The sequence below is a fragment of the Hypanus sabinus genome, chromosome 8 (assembly GCF_030144855.1).
Source record: "Hypanus sabinus isolate sHypSab1 chromosome 8, sHypSab1.hap1, whole genome shotgun sequence".
NCBI lineage: Eukaryota > Metazoa > Chordata > Chondrichthyes > Myliobatiformes > Dasyatidae > Hypanus > Hypanus sabinus.
In genome coordinates this window covers 159825766-159843668 of record NC_082713.1, presented here as the reverse complement: position 1 = coordinate 159843668, position 17903 = coordinate 159825766, and the positions used below count along the sequence as shown (strand labels likewise).

The 17903-nt window shown below is 41.5% G+C and overlaps 1 protein-coding gene across 5 annotated transcripts in view; it reads left to right on the top strand.

The window, feature by feature from the left end:
* Window positions 1-656: 656 nt before the first annotated feature.
* The window catches only part of msrb3 (methionine sulfoxide reductase B3), a 129645-nt gene continuing 112398 nt past the window's right edge, over window positions 657-17903 (top strand). For 2 of the 5 annotated variants that reach the window (XM_059978378.1, XM_059978376.1), the window contains exon 1: window positions 686-790. Coding sequence is in view for 1 of the 5 variants with exons in the window: in XM_059978379.1 (XP_059834362.1) it covers window positions 709-790 (82 nt within the window). In the remaining 4 variants the exon portion in view is untranslated. Of the gene's footprint in view, window positions 791-17903 lie in introns of all 5 variants that reach the window. The other 3 variants (XM_059978377.1, XM_059978379.1, XM_059978380.1) reach the window with 3 other exon arrangements.

Sequence of the window (17903 nt, the reverse complement as noted above, 5' to 3'; positions counted from 1 at the left end):
TTTGTATCGCATTTGCCATTAGTGTTTATACCACTTGATATTCAAATACTAACATATGGAAATTCCTCCTGGAACATGGACCTCCCCTCCTAAAATTCCTGGATCAGTCTTTAGTTCGCTTGCCCAAATGGATCGTTTGGCTTAGAGTCAGTTTTTGTCCTGATCATCAAGTTTCATGGGACATTAAATTACAAAGACAGTGTAATCTATTACATCATTTTCATCACACTATCTTTTAGAAGCGTATTTTCCTGGGATCCGCTGCAATGCCTCAACAAGGAACCTCAAGTCAGCCATTCCCGGAACCAGGAATTGTACTAAAAATATTCTCTTTTGTTTTGCCTGCATTTGGATTGAAAAGACACGATAATTCGTGTAATCTAAAATTAAAAAGACACATAAAAGCAGAAACAAAAATGACACCAGGTGGGTCAGAGGAGAACTTTAAACACACCTACAGCCCGTTTGCTCTCATTAAAGTGAGGGAGGTCGGCTTAAATTATACCAAAGACTTTTCTTAAGCAAAATAGGACTAGCAAACTTTGTTCCCCCTCTCAGAGCACTTTAGCAAAAACCTTGGCAAATGAGAGGGATATTCACGGTGGCTTGTGGCCAATGGTCATATTTGGAGTTGTTGGGCAGAGGAATTTCCCACAGTGCTTCTCGATGGATTATCTAACCCACTGAGAAGCCGAGAGGTGGAATTCAATGAATCGGAGGGAGGCCGGTCGTCTTGATCCATTTGTCATTACTTTCCTGCTTTTGACCTTGTTTGCGCGACAGGCGCCAGGTAAGGGCCCCCGAGATAAACACTCAGAGCAAACGGATCTGCGCCGCGAAGTCGGGCGGCTCCTGCGCAGCGTTAGTGCGAGGGCTGCCCGGGTCTTCAAGAGATAAACAACACACATTCACACACACGGGGGGTGGGGGGGGAAACGAGACGGCGTTTTAAGCGTGGGAATCAATTCTGCTGGCGGAATGATTTTTTTTATTACAGGAAAAAAGTTTTCTTCACTGTTACTTCTAACTTTCAGAGGGGTATTTGTGGCGTGTTTGCTCAGTGTGTGAGGAGTTGCAGCAGGCCCGGTACTGGAGCTCGGATGCTGCCACTGCCTGGGCTGGGCTGCGCATGTTAGCCCGACCTGTAAGGTTGCTTCACTGGCGTATTTAACAAAAAATAAGCGACTGCAGGGGAAAATAAAAAACCCTGCAAAACTGTTTCCCTTGAGCAGCTATTAACACTTATTTTTTGCAGACCCCTTTGTGTCCGCACTTGCCTATACCCAGACGTGAATTCTTGCCTTCATTAACACCAGACTTATCAGATAGATATTCCCGTTGGTTCAACGATGCCACCTCACTTATAAATGTCACACTGTTTAAATAATAATTGGGGTCAACGCTGACTTGCGGGCAAGAATTTTTTGACCCTCCTTAAAAGCTTGGTTAGTACTCCTTAAATGCATGCATTTATAACTACGGTATATAAAGTTCCTTCTGTCTTAAGCATAAAAAAGTTTATAAGCTGCTGATATCGTTTTGGAATTATTAACGATTCTGGATTCGATGTTTAAGTATGCTGTGTGAGCTAACTAAAATGGACGTGGAAATGTTGATAGTTACCACGGATGCACATCTGACACAGCAGTCCCAAATTACTTGCCTGTCTCTGCTCATGTACGATTACTTAACAGCATAATACCACCAAGAGAGTCTAAAGAGAGAGACCACACAGCTGGGCTGTTTAGTCCAACCTCAATTCAATTATTAATAAAAGGGTGCACCTGCGTTTTTAATTTACAAAGTTTAGTCTACTGTCAGTAATTTTATTTAAAAGATAATAGGCCTGTATTTTGCAGTCAGCATTGAAGCAACATCACTTGGCACTGATTTCTACAAAAGCTGCTTATAACATTTTGGCAAGCTCAGCGATGGGCATTTCTCTTTCCTATTGTTAATTTAATTATTTGCCAACAATAGGAGATCTCCAATGTCCAGCAACAATAATGTCATCAAGCAGGCAAAACAGCCAATTAATTGCATTTAAGATTTAAGCAAACCAGGAAGACCAAGCTGTTTTATCGCACTTTTGCTTTTAAAAGAACGTGCCCTGGAGACCGTACTGGGTGGGATTTCCTAAAGGTAACCTGCAGGTTGAGTTTGCAGTAAGGAAGGCAAATCCAATGTTAGCATTCATTTTGAGAGAACTAGAATTTAAAAGCAGTGATGTGATAACCGAGACTTTATAAGACGTTGGTCAGAACACACTTGGACTGTGAACAACTTTGAGCCCCTTGTCGAAGAAAGAACGTGCTGGCATTGGAGAGGGTCCAGAGGAGGTTCACGAGAATGATGCTGTTACTGAAAGGGTGAACGTATGATGAGTGTTTGATGTCACTGAGTCTGTACTCAGAATGAGGGGGAGGATTTTCATGGAAACCTATTGAATATTGAATGGCCTAGAGGGAATGGATGTGGAGGGGATGTTTCCTATAATGGGAGAAGCCAGGGACCACAGGGCATAGTTTGGCAAAAGAACATTCATTTAGAACAGAGAAGAGGAGGAATTTCTTTAGCCAGAGGGTGGTGAATCCGTGGCATTGTTTGCCACAGATGACTATGGAGGCCAAGTGAGTTTAAGGTGAGTTTGATAGGTTCTTGATTAGTAGGGGTTTTCAAAGGTGTTGGGGAGAAGGCAGGAGAATGGGAAGGATAATAAATCAGCCATGATGGAGCACTCTTGATGTGTAGAATGGCCTAATTCTGCTCGTGTGTCTTGTGGTATTACAGACAATCATATAGGTGGAAACAGAAGTTGAAGTACGTGAACAAACTTTTTGAACATGTTGTGAACTTTTATCATGGAAAATATAACCTGACAAACTCACAAATATGAAGTTGGTTTTTCAGGCCCACAGAGTTCAATCTTTAATGACTAATAATTAGTACATACTAGCACCTCTGCTTCACAAAGAGAATAATGTATTAAAAAGCTCTTCTATATTCATTTGAACTTAAAATAATTTTGTCGTAATGAAAACTTCGGTGGAAGAGTTGGATATCGCTGAGAAATCTTTTGGATTTTCACATACAAGCAGCCTTGTTGAGAATCTAGAGTTGCAACACAGCAAACATTACAACCACAACAGCTGAGCTGTGAGTACTTGGGTGTGATATTTCTCTATAAATATCTGTTTTAAGATCGGATATTTTGACATCTTTATGATAGCAGGCAAGTGGCAGGTATTTATCGTGCTCTTGATTTCTGCTTTGACAATTATGGAAGGACTTTATTATCAAGTCAAGTTGTGCACAAATACGATGAGGTACAGATACAATGAAAAATGCAGCAGTATCTCAAGCTTGTTGGTATAGGCAAGACAGAATATTTAAAGTGGAGAGAGAGGAGAAAGAAGTTGATGCAAAACAAAACATTTGTGCGAAAGAAGACAGAGATAGGCTCATAGTAGTGCAAGAGACAGTGCATAATGCTGTGTTGCAGAGTTAGGATTAGGTTGTGCGGATTTTTTCATGTTAGGGTTGTGTGGGTCTGTTCAAGAACCTGATGGTGGTAAGAAAGTAACAATTCCAGAACCAGACGGTGTGGGGCTTCAGGCTTCTGTGCAGGTGAGTCGTCCATCCAGGATCTCCGGCCTTTGGCTACCACTTTTTCCTCATTGTGTTCACGTGGCCGGTTCAGTTGAGTTTTTGGCAAATGGTGCGTGCGTGGAGTTCCTCCACTGTCCCTGTGACTGTGTGGGTTGCTTTCCAGTGCTGTGCTGGATGTTTTGCTAAATTCCAATTTGTATGAAAATTTCCATCCCAGTGTGATTTAACACTGTGCAGTAGTACTGAGATCATTCTTCCACAGCTTGCTCCCAGTAGGACACCTCAATGGAGTGGGTCAATCTGATTCTTTCCTTTGTGTGCAGTACAGTGAGACTCTGTGCCAAAAGTCTTAGCTTGCAAAAATCACCCTTTAATTCATCAAATTTATTTGAAACTTTTTCAAAAGAAAATGAGGGGCCAGTGTCAATCTTGAGTACTTTAAAAAGAGAATACAAAATATTTTCTCCACTTTTAGTGGATTTTAAGCCCATTTATGATATTAAGAACATAGCAGGGGAACAAAATCCAGTGAACTGAGAAAACATTAGTAAATACTCTTAGATCAGGAACATCATCAAAGATCCTTACCACCCAGACCATGCTCTTTTTTCACTGCTGCCATCAGGTAGAAGGTACAAGAGCCTCAAGACTCACAACACCAGGTTCAAGAACAGTTACTACCCCTCAGCCATCAGGCTCTTGAACAAAAGGGAATAGCAGCACTCATCTATTGAGATGTTCCCACAACCAAATATCTCACTTTAAGCACTGTTTATCTTGTTATCTTGTGCTGTCGTTATTTATTGCTATTTATTTATATTTGCACAGTGTTGTCTACACACTGGTTGAGCTTTCATTGATCCTGTTATAGTGACTATTGTATAGATTTGCTGACTGTGTGTGGCTAGGCATAGCTCAAGTACCATCTATAAATTTGCTGACGATACATCCATTGTTGGTAGAAACTCAGGTGGTGACGAGAGGGCGTTCAAGAGTGAGATATGCCAACTAGTGGAGTGGTGCCACAGCAACAACCTGGCACTAAACGTCAGTAAGACGAAAGAGCTGTTTGTGGACTTCAGGAAGGGTAAGATGAAGGAACACATACCAATCTTCATAGAGGGATCAGAAGTGGAGAGAGTGAGCAGCTTCAAGATCCTGGGTGTCAAGATCTCTGAGGATCTAACCTTGTCCCAATATATTGATGTAGTTATAAAGGCAAGACAGAGGCTATATTTTATTAGGAGTTTGAAGAGATTTTACATGTCAACAAATGCACTCAAAAACTTCTATAGTTGTACTGTGGAGAGCATTCTGACAGGCTGCATCACTGTCTGGTATGGAAGGGCTACTGCACAGGACCAAAAGAAGCTGCAGAAGGTTGTAAATCTAGTCAGCTCCATCTTGGGTACTAGCCTACAAAGTACCCAGGACATCTTATAGAATTTTTTGAAGATGTAACCAGTAGAATGGATAGGGGAGAGCCAGTGGATGTGGTATATTTGGATTTTCAAAAGGCTTTTGACAAGGTCCCACACAGGAGATTAGTGTGCACACTTAAAGCACACCGTATTGGGGGTATGGTATTGATGTGGATAGAGAATTGGTTGGCAGACAGGAAGCAAAGAATGGGAGTAAACGGGACCTTTTCAGAATGGCAGTCTGTGACTAGTGGGGTACCACAAGGCTCAGTGCTGGGATCCCAGTTGTTTACTATATATATTAATGATTTAGATGAGGGAGTTAAATGCAGCATCCCCAAGTTTGCGGATGACACGAAGCTGGGCGGTGGTGTTAGCTGTGAGGAGGATGCTAAGAGGATGCAGGGTGACTTGGATAGGTTAGGTGAGTGGGCAAGTTCATGGCAGATGCAATTTAATGTGGATACATGTGAGGTTATCCACTTTGGTTGCAAGAACAGGAAAACAGATTATTATCTGAATGGTTGCTGATTAGGAAAAGGGGAGGTGCAGCGAGACCTGGGTGTCATTGTACACCAGTCATTGAAGGTGGGCATGCAGGTGGTGAAAAAGGCAAATGGTATGTTGGCATTCATAGCAAAAGGATTCAAGTACAGGAGCAGGGAGGTTCTACTGCAGTTGTACAAGGCCTTGGTGAGACTGCACCTAGAGTATTGTGTGCAGTTTTGGTCCCCTAATCTGAGGAAAGACATTCTTGCCATAGAGGGAGTACAAAGAAGGTTCACCAGATTGATTCCTGGGATGGCAGGACTTTCATATGAAGAAAGACTGGATCGACTAGGCTTATACTCGCTGGAATTTAGAAGATTGAGGGGGGATCTTATTGAAACGTATAAAATTCTAAAGGGATTGGATGGGCTAGATACAGGAAGATTGTTTCCGATGTTGGGGAAGTCCAGAATGAGGGGTCACAGTTTAAGGATAAAGGGGAAGCCTTTTAGGACCAAGATGAGGAAAAACTTCTTCACACAGAGAGTGGTGAATTTGTGGAATTCTCTGCCACAGGAAGCAGTTGAGGATGGTTCATTGGCTATATTTAAGAGGAAGTTAGATGTGGCTCTTGTGGCAAAAGGGATCAGGGGGTATGGAGAGAAAGCAGGTACAGGGTTCTGAGTTGGATGATCAGCCATGATCATACTGAATGGTGGTGCAGACTTGAAGGGCCGAATGGCCTACTCCTGCACCTATTTTCTATGTTTCTATCTTCAGGGAGCGGTGTCTCAGAAAGGCAGCGTCCATTATTAAAGACTTCCAGCACCCTGGGCATGCCATTTTCTCACTGTAACCATCAGGTAGGAGATACAGAAGCCTGAAGGCACACACTCAGTGATTCAGGAACAGCTTCTTCCCCTCTGCCATACGATTCCTAAATGAGCATTGAAACTTTGGACACTACCTCACTTTTTTTAATATACAGTATTTCTGTTTTTGTATGTTTTTTAAAAATTAGTCAATATACATAATTGATTTACTTGTTTATTTATTATTGTTTTTATTTTTTTTCTCTCCTAGATTATGTATTGCATTGAACTGCTGCTGCTATGTTAACAGATTTCACATCACATGCTGGTGATAATAAACCTGAATCTGATTCTATGCCCACAGGAAATAGAATCTCAGGATTGTATATGGTGACATATGCAGTACATACTCTGATAATAAATTTTACTTTACTTTAACATTAATTCCACATGCAGTGGATACCCAATTTCTGCCTGTACTCTTTAGAAACTGAAGCAGTCCCTGCCTGTATGCAGCAAGATCTCGACAGCATTCAGGCTTGGGCTGTTTCATGGCAATTAATGCTGTAGTGCTAAACAGTGTCAGAGTCAACCCTCCTAACCGTGCCATTCACTGGCATTACAAGGGCAGCAGCATATTTTGTGCCCAGGCACTGTTTGTTGGTAAATTCCATTGAGCACAAGGCTCAGAGTATCCTGTACTACTTAGTAGGCTTTTTGCCGCAGACTTTGCAGAAGTAGTTGTGAAACTTGGATTTGCGAAAGGCTGGCAGATTACGAGTCCAGGAGGATTATTGGCAAGACTGTAATTGAAAGGGCTGGGAGGAAAGCCACTTAAAGAGGGTTCTGCTTTTATTCATTGACTGACGCTGATGAATGGCCATGCCACACATTTGTTGAAGGAAAGTGTTGACCTTTCAGCCTATAAATTCTGTAAAATAGCAAAACATTTTTCTGGGCCCTACTATAGAATTTTATCAAAAGCCTGATCAAGTATTGTGAAGTTCTTGTGAGATCTCAAATTGCTACCAGGACCTTTATATCTATTATGTATTTGCATACAAATCTACTTTGCGATGTGGAGTGGCATCCAATGACATTCGGTGAACCTTTTGACATTGAGGACCCAAAAACAGTTAGAGTCCTGGGGCAATCAAACCGACATTATCCTGGGGTTTCCAATTTGGAGTCTTCCTGATTTGAATGACCAATATATGAATTTAGTGGCATAATGATAAGTATTACAACAAACAAATTGTTTTAGTAAAAAAAAAGAGGCTGTTTAAATGTCATAGCAAATTCCCTTACGCTAAAGAGAGTAAAAATATTGTACTTTCCCCTAAAAGCTGACTAAGCTCTGTTTTTTTGAAAAATTTGAATGACCAATTTTGATTTTGGGATTCAGAATCAAGGTAGGTAAGTACATTTAAGATGTTGGTGAATCATAATGGAAACAGATTGTTGAAACAGAATTGCCAAAATAGATACTCAAGAGCCTGATTGCTTTATCTTTTTTTTTGATCAAGATTTGATTTGTGTGGGAGCGAAATGTTGGATGTGAAAGGGTAATTACTGCTTTAAGGCTTTTACCCCTTTCAAGTTCAGTGTCAAATGGTTGACAGCTCGCTGGGTTGTAACATTGTTTGTAGAAACTTTCTGAATCAGTCTGGAGAAGCTGTTGGAGTAAACGATCACGTTTAATGGAGTCTTTGAGTGAGTTTATTTAATAATTCAAACAGCCATCAAACAGTAAGCTCTGATACTATCTGAGGTATCACTTTACGAAAGTCAGGATTAATCCCCAAGTTGCTTGCCATATAAAATGGGTTTCTCTTATAAACAAATGTAAATATTACTGAAGAAATACACTCTTATTTTGATTTACTCTGTTCCTTAGAAGAATAAATAAATGATAAATAGTGTTGCTCTGAAAGGAAAGGGAATTTGTTGTTGTCTGCAAGTTAGGTTTCACTCTCTCGGATGGTCAGGATCGACCGTAGATGTTGCTTCCCAGCTGCCTAGGTACACAAGCCAGGACAGCATGATACGGAGAGCAAACTGTTGTCCATGTTACAGGTTTCCCCTGTGTTACATGCACAGCTTTTGAACCCAAAGGAATGGCAGTGACTGATACAGTCTGGCGCCAGCGGCATTGCTGGAGTTACCAGTCAGTGTTGTACTCAATGTAGGACTGCCTTAGGGACTCCAGCTTGGTATTTCTCCTTGGGGTTTACTCCCAAAGCCTTCTCCATGAGTGCAAGGCAGCGGAGGTTCGAGATCATGAGCTTTCCCTCCAGATGAGCTGCCAACCACTGTTGATGAATTCCATCTGCTTGAAGCGACTGTTTTTAAGGCAAAAATAACCCACCTTTGTTTCTCCTCCTGTCAGTAGAAATGGTTCTGCTGAGTTTAGTAGCTAAGTCACATGAGAAGGCCAGGAGCTGGACTTGGGTGTCAGAGGCTATTCGAGACACACGCCAATGGGATCATTTAGTATTGTTGCGAGTGAGAGCTTCTCCCCACTACCACCCCATGCTCTGTCAGCTACAACAATCTTAAGGAACCAAGTGACATTTGGTATTTCTTGTCCTTTGACTACAGCTTCCCAGTTCTGAACTACTGTCCTGTTGACGACTGGAAATTTGCTTTGTAATGAGAAGGAATTCCTGGAATAATTTCACTACATATGATTCATATTGGGTGGGCCAGGTTACACCTACATCACAACTGGAACTGCCATGCCCTGTCTAGTTCTGCTGTAGGATTTTCACCAGAAGAACAATGGTAAATTAAAAGTGCTTCTTAGTGATTTTGGTGGTGGAAGACTTACGTTTACTTGCTGAATTAAAGCCAATGATAATTCCAATGATAATCGGCTAGAAGAATAGGCAAGATGCAGAAGTCATACAGACCTAATACAGCCAAATGGATTAGTGTAGTATGGCAAAAGGTTTGACCATGAATATGATAGGCCAAAAGGCCTGCAAATTTGCTGTAAATCTCCATTACTTTACTATTTATTTGTTCTTCAGTAAGTTTTAGTGTAAAGCAGATGTGTACAAGACCAGATTATATAGAACTGAATGAATATAGTTATTTCAGATAGATTCACTGTTTTCTTAAAAGACAGCTGAGGTTGAGCTATAAGTATAAGACCATAAGATATAGGAGCAGAATTAGGCCATTCAACCCATCGAGTGCTCCGCCATTTCATCATGGCTGATTTATTATCGCTCTTAACCCCATTCTCCTGCCTTTTCCCTGTAACCTTTGAACACCCTTACTAATCAAGAACCTATCAACCACTCCTGATTTTCTCAATCTATTGAATATTGAAATCACCCATGATTATTTTAACATCGCCCTGATTACATGCCTTCTCTGTCTGCTGTGTAATTTATATCCTGCATCCTAGCTACTGTTTGGGAGCCTGTATATAACTCCCACCTGGATTTCTTTACCCTTGCAGTTTCTTAACTCTCTCCACAAGGATTCTACATCTTCTGATCCCATGTCACCTCTTTCTAAGAATTTGATTTCATTTTTTAACCAGCAGAGCCAACTCACCCCCTCTGCCTACTTGCTTGTCCTTTTGATACAAGGTATGTCCTTGAATGTTCTCAACTATGATCTTCTTTCAGCCATGACTCAGTGATTCCCACAATGTGATAGCTGCCAATGTCTAACTGTGCTACAAGATCATCTACCTTATTCCGTATACTGCGTATTCAAATATAACACCTTCAGCCCTGTATTTATTACCCTTGCTGATTTTGCCCCCATGTTATACTTCCCACAGACTGGAATTTCCAGAGACTCACCACACAGTGCATCAACTTACATACCAATTGCCCAATTCTCAGCCCCTCCCACTTTGGTTCCCATACGCCTACCAGGTTAGTTTAAACCCTTCCCAACAGCTCTGCTGAACCTACCCACAAAGGTATTGGTTCACCTCAGGTGCAGGTGCAACCCATCCTTTCTGTTATAGGCTGTACCTTCCCTGGAATCCTGAAATCTGAAACCTTGCTCCCTGCACCACTCCCTCAGCCACTCATTCATTTGTACTACTAGCCTGTTCCTGCCCTGACTAGTACGCGGTACTGGGAGTAATCGGAGATTACCACCTTGGAGGCCCTGCTCTTTAGCCTCTTCCTTAACCCCCTTTCCAAGTGGTTAAGGCATTGGTCTAGTGATCTGACGGTTGCTAGTTCGAGCCTCAGCTGAGGCAGAATGTTGTGTCCTTGAGCAAGGCACTTAACCACACATTGCTCTGCGACGACACTGGTGCCAAGTTGTATCGGCCCTTGCCCTTCCCTTGGACAACATTGGTGGCGTGGAGAGGGGAGACTTGCAGCATGGGCAACTGCCGGTTTCCCATACAACCCTGCCCAGGCCTGCGCCCTGGGAACTTTCCAAGGAGCAAATCCATGGTCTCTGGAGACTTAACGGATGCTTATATTCACTGTGTGAAAGTCTTCTTTCCCCTTTTTTTTAACAATGTCAATGGAACCAATGTGCACCACGACATCTCGCTGCTCACCCTCCTTCTTGAGAATCTTCTGCAGCCACTCTGAGACACCCTGGACCCTAGCACCTGCGAGGCAACACACCATTTTGTCTTCTCTTTCTCGGCCACAGAATCTGCTGGCCATGCCCCTAACTTTCGAGTCTCCTATCATTATTGCTGTGCCTGTCTTTACCCTTCCCTGCTGAGCTTCCAAACTGGCCGATATGCCACAGGCCTGGCTGCTGTTACTGTGCCCGGATGTGCTACTGTGCAATGCAATGCCATGACCTTTATTTAGCGCTATACGGATTATCTGATGATTATCAAATTACTCTTGCAGGAGTTTACTGCCTGCAAGTTGGCAGCAACATTTTCTACATTTAAGGCTTAAGCTGCTTTTGGAAAAGCATTTTTAGAAATAAATTTTTTCTGAATTATTTTGAGATGTTTCTAAATGGTGGTGGATATTGGTAGCTCTGGTTGAGGTGTTTGATGACGTGGTGTTCACTGAGCTTGGGAACTAGCTTACAGATATTTCATCCTCAGTGCACAGTTGGTGTTTCTCTCTGGGAATGTTGGTGTTTATATAGGCCCCCTGCCAATATAAAAGTGAGCACTCCCAGAGAGAAACAGCAGCAAGTTTTTCAATATTGCACTATTTTAGATTTAAAGCTGTGAGGACATAACAAGAATCATCTTCCTTTTGTGACCTGTCCTTGTGATTTTATTTTCAATTAAACATTGCTTCAATAGTGAACTGATCTGTTAATCCATTCAGTCTCATCTACCAATCATTTGTTAGGCACTTGCGTCATCTGAACAGACAGCAGCAGAGCAGAGTAATTATTTATGGCTGTGTAACATACACTGCACATTCAAGTCTCCTGCCTGGAGAATGATTTGAGATTATAGGTGTGCAGAGAAATAGAGGTAAAATTTGTATAGCCTGATGAAATACATATCAAAATTTTGGCAGATAACTTTTAAATTCTTTGTACCTTCTGGTAAATGTGCTGATAGACATCTTTCAGTTGGACTGGTGAGTTTAATATCCATAAATGTAGGATCTCAACCTGAAACAGTGACAGTCCATTCCCTTGCACAGTGTAGGCCATTCAGCCCCTGATGTTGTGCCGATCTTTTAAACTGCACTAAAATCAAAATACCCCTTTCCTGCTATATACCCCTCCATTTTTCTCTATCCATGTACCCAAGAGTTCCGTAACGTATCTGCCTCTATCGCTACCCCGGTCCACGCACCCACCACTCTCTGTAAAGAAAGATACCTCTATTCTTTCCTTGTGTGTTGCTCAGATTTCCAGCATCTGCAGATTTTCGCTTGTTTCTCTATTCTTTCCCTATACTGTACTTTAACAGGGATAAAGAAACTTGCCCCCTATACTTTCTTGCAGTCATCTTAAAGTTATGCACCCTTGTGTTAGTCCCCTCATAAAGTTGTTGAAGACACTCATAAAACTATAGTGTATTGCAGATCTCCTCTCAAGGAGTCAGTGGATGTTGCTTATTTGGATTTTCAGAAGGCTTTTGACAAGGTGTCGCACATGAGGCTGCTTAACAAGAAAGCCCATGGTATTACAAGAAAGATACTAGCAAGCACAGAAGACTGGCAGGAGGTAAAGAGTGGGAATAAAGGCGGCCTTTTCTGATTGGCTGCTGGTGACGAGTAGTGTTCTGCAGAGGTCAGTGTTGGATCTGCTTCATTTCATGTTATACAGCGCGTCAATGAGTTTGATGATAGAATTGCTGACATTGTGCCACGTTTCCAGATGATATGAAGATCGATGGAGGGCAGATAGTGCTGAAGCAGCAGGGTGTCTGCAGAAAGACTTAGACATTGGGGGATTGTGCAAAGAAGTGGCAGATAGAATAAAGTGTTGGGAAGTGTATGGTCATACACTTCGATAGAAGGAATAAAGGCATAGACAATTTTCTAAGTGGAGGGAAAATTCTAAAACAGAGGTGCAAAGGGACTTGGGAGTCCTTGTGCAGGATTCCCTAAAGGTTAACTTGCAGATTGAATCAGTGGTAAGGAAGGCAAATGTAATGTTAACATTCATTTTGAGAGGTTCAAAAACAAGGATGTAATGCAGAGGCTTCATCAGGTATTGTTCAGACTACACTTGGGAGTATGCTGAGCAGATATGGGCCCTTTATTTAAGAAAAGAAGTGTTAGCATTGGAGAGGATCCAGAGGAGGGTCAAGGAAATGATATTGGGAATAAAAGGGTTTACATATGAGAACCGTATGGTGGCTCTGGGACTGTACTCACTGGAAGACTGAAGGGATTTCATTGAAACCTATTGAATATTGAAAGGCCAACATTAAGTGAATGTGGAGAGGATGTTTCCTATAGTGTGGGAGTGTAGGACCATAGAGCACAGCCTCAGAGTAGAGGGACATCAATTTAGAATGGAGATGAGTAGTAATCTCTTTAGCCAATGGATAGTGAATTTGTAGAATTGAGTGCCACAGGTGGCTGTGGAGGCCAAGTCATTGGGTATATTTAAAGCAGAGGTTGATAGGCTCTTGATTAGTCAGGATGTTAAAGGTTGTGGGGAGAAGGCAGGAGAACGGGGTTAAGAGGGTTAATTAATCAGCCATAATGGAATGGTGGAGCAGGCTAGATGGGCTGAATGGTCAACTTCTGCTCCTATATCTCATGGCCTTTTGTGGAAAAAGTTTGTTTTAGCACAGTTCTGAGGCATGGGTGGCATGAGGGTGAGGAGATTGGGGGCATCATTCAGTCTGGATGTCGATATTAGGTGCCAATAGGGTACAGAAAAGATTCACAAGAATGCCGCTGGGACAAAAGGGCTATAGTTATAAGGAGAGATGGATAGGTTGGGACTGTTTTCCTTTGAGCGAGGAAAGGTGATTTTATAAAATCATGAGGGGTGTAGATAGTAATACTCAAAACTAGGGGGCATTGTTTAAAATGAGAGGGGGGAAAGAATCTGCTGCCAAACAGATAGAATATTTGCTGCTGCCCTTGAAATGCCATTGTATGTCACAGTTAGGTTGTTTGACTCACTGATAAAAGATGGCCACTGTTTGGTACTACAGCATTATTTGCCATGAAGCAGCCCAGGCCTGAATACAGTCGAGGTCTGTCTGCATGCAGCCACGGAATGGACTGCTCCAGTTTCTGAACAGCGCAAGTAGAAACTGGGTGTCTGCCGCATGTGAAATTAGGGTGTTCCAAATGCAAGTGTATTTACTAATACTTCTCAGTTCACTAGATTTCGTTCCCCCTCCTGTGTCCTTAATGTGCTGCTTCTGTTTATGATTCTATTAAAGAGAAAGGCTTAGCGAATTTGTAACAAGTCTGATGACAACTCTTATGGTTTAAGATGGTGCTGATGAAGCACAGCGACAACTTGCTGGCAATGGACAAAACTATTAACTACTATGAAGTTTTGACCAAGTTACGTGCCAGGCTGAATTGGAAAAGTCAGGTGTGGACTGAATCAAGGCACCGAGATCTGGGCTCGAGATCATATCGAAGCTGCAGGGCCCGTGTCTGAGAGGAAGGATGGGCCCGCTGTTTGGCTGATATAAGCACCAGGCCAGATTGAAATTGTCAGGATGTCGTGGCTGGAGGCAGTCAGTGGGCCAGTAATTAGCTAGCTGCTTTGAAAGATTTGCTAATCTCTGCAATGAACCGAGGCTGTGGCTACAATTAACATGCTCTTGGATCAGCTGCAGTGGACTGACTTTTGTGAGCTTCGGTTCTGAATACAGCACAGTTGTTCTTTTTCCTGCACGCTCGGTGTTTGGTGGTCTTTTTTTTAATCAGTTCCATTAGATTTCTTTGTTTTGTGGCTGCCTGCAAAGAAACAAATCTGTAGGTTGTATATAGTATACATACTTGGGTAATAAATGTTTTTGAACTCTAATGGCATAATTAAAGGGAAATAGGCACGTTCTAGTAAACATTTCAAAGGCAATATTGCAAGTGTAACTAAGCTTGGAAATGAAATATTCCAGAATATTTCTCTTTTTCAGAAGAGAGGTGAAATGAAAAAAAGGAAGAAAGTAGCCTTTAGGTTAAAGATGTGATGAAGACAGCAGAGTAGAGGGATCCAATCTCGGATGATAAAGAAGTAGAATCAGTCTGAGTGAAGCTAAGAATCAGTTAAAGAGGTTTGTATGTAGGGCCCCAAACAGCAGAGAGAAATGCATGAGAAATCTATACGAGGGGTGATTGATGAATTCGTGGACTAAGGTAGAAGGAGTCAATTTTAGAAAACCTAGCACATTTATTTTTCAACTTGGTCCCCTCCTACATTTACACACTTAGTCCAGCGGTCATGGAACATACGGATCCCTTCTTTGTAGAAGTCGGCATCTGGGACCTCCAGAAGTGGTCCACAGCATGAGGTGATTGATAAGTTTGTGGCCTAAGGTAGAAGGAGATGAGTTATTAACTTCAAACTTTCTGCATTTTCACTCAGAGTTGAACTGCACATGCATGTAACAAGAACTGTATAACTCATCTCCTTCTACCTTAGGCCATGAACTTATCAATCACCCCTGCTGTGGACCACCAGGAGGTCCAAGACACTTGTTAAATGCACATTAGCTCTTTGAGTCATGATGCAGAAAGTTTGAAGTTAATAACTCATCTCCTTCTGCCTCAGGCCACGAACATTAATCACCCCATACTGTGGACTACTTCTACAAAGAAGGGAATGTAGGAGGGGACTATGTAGAAAAATAAATGTGCTAGGTTTTCTAAAATTGACTCCTTCTACCTTAGGCCATGAACTTATCAATCACCCCTCATATAATGAGGTTAAAACAGTGTTCAAAGGGAAATACAAATTGGGTAAAGATTGTTGTAACATGAACGAAGACACTGGAGAGACATTGAAGCTCGTGGGTATAGAAGTGTTTTATTTAACAAGAACAAGCTGCAGACATCATATTGAGAGCCTTTTGGAGGAAAAAGCCCATTTGATCCAATATCACATGACATTTCATATGCTAAAGAGCAAAGGACAATTCTATAGTTACAATGTATCTACAATGCTTCCTTTGAATTACATATAATTTTCACCCCTCCTTCCTTTGCACCCAAACTCCAGACACACAAAATGAATGTTTATCAGCATTGTCTAGTTTTCAACTAACTGGTGTGTGTGACAGCTTCAGGAAGCTATTCTCTGGAGCTGCATTTTAAATTTAGTCTACAATCCGTGTTCAGGTCTGAAGTTTGGTGGCCGAAGTTAGTTGCTGAAGTTAATATTTTGTTATATAACCTAAGTCCAGAATACTCCCTAACGTAGATTGTGCAAAAATAGTAGCTGTGGTGTCTGTAGCAAGGAGTTGATTATTTCTGTTTTGCACTATTTTTAATCTAGCTATTTACGTGGACTATATATAATTTATTCTAATTGGATTTATTTTCTTTTTATATTATCATGTAGTGGCATTGCATTGCTTCTGCTGAGTTAACAAATTTCATGACACATTCTGGTGATAATAAACCTGATTCTGATTGGTGATTTTATGGAAAATTTAATTTTGAAAGTTGAATTTCCAGATCGCAGAAAAGATTTGCAGGTTTAGCCTGTGTGATGGAGCAGACTCATGAAGCATGTGGCTGTACTAGGTTCTGTATCTTATAATTATCTTCCTATATTTCTCTTCTCTCTATAAAAGTACTATGATGCACTACCTTTGGTAAATTGACAGCTGTGTGCCACTACATCTTTCTTCCTAAATTTCTTAACATTGTGATTTTTTTCTTAGTCTATCTCTTCAACCAACCTTTTGGTCACCTGTTCCAACAGGCTGGAAATTGCTGAAAACTACCAGCAGATCTGCACTGAATGCCTGCTGAGCTCCGCTAAGGTTTCCAGCATCTGCAGATTTTCTTGTCTTTCTGCTAAGATTTTCCTGGCTGCTCTCTGTTTCTATGGAACTGACACTTTTGTGGCAATTTTTATGACTGAGGAAAAAAGTTAAGTGGAGTTGCAATTATTTGTGTTTATTGTTCCATTCCTTGTGTACTTTCAGAATATAAAACAGTGGAGCACAGAAACAGACCCTTTGGCCCACTGTGTCTGTGCCAACCATGATACCAATCTAAACAAATCCCATATGCCTGAACATGGTCTGTCTAAATGTCTCTTAAAAATTGCTTTCATGTTTGTTTCTAAAACTTCCCTTTGCAGTGCTTTCAAGGCACCAACCACACTGTTTGCCATTTAAAAAAAAATCTGCCTTGCATATCTCCTTTAAACATTCTCCCTGTCAGTTGGAGTAGTACTGAAATGAGATAGTGTCAAACACTGGCCGTCCAATTTTTGACGTTTTCACCCCCCGAGGGGAAAAAATATCTTTTCTATCTATGTCTCTAATTTTATATACTTTTATCAGATTGCCCCTTAGCCTTTGACGCTCTAGAGAAAATAACCCAAGTTTGCCTAATCTCTCCTTATCACTAATATTTTCCAATGTAGGCATCATCCTGGTGAAACTTCCCTGTGCCTCTCCATAGCCTCCACATTCTTCCTGTAGTATGCTAACCAGATCTGAGTGTAATATTTAAAATGTGGTCTAACTAAATTTCTATACACCTGCGTTTTATATGCAGCAATTTTAAAGTTCAAAGTTTAAATGTATTATCAAAGTACATATATGTTACCATATACAAGCTTGAGATTCATTTTCTTGCAGATATATTCAATAAATCTATAGAATAGTATAAGGCATTGGGAAAAGGCATATAGTGCATTGGCTTTCATCAATTGTGAGATTGAGTTTAGGAGCCAAGGGGTTATGTTGCAGCTATATAGGACTCTGGTCAGACCCCACTTGGAGTACTGTGCTCAGTTCTGGTCACCTCACTACAGGAAGGATGTGGAAGCCATAGAAAGGGTGGAGTGGAGATTTACAAGGATGTTTCCCGGATTGGGGAGCATGCCTTTTGAGAATAGGTTGAGTGAACTCAGCCTTTTCTCCTTGGATCGACGGAGGATGAGAGGTGACCTGATAGAAGTGTATAAGATGATGAGAGGCATTGATCGTGTGGAC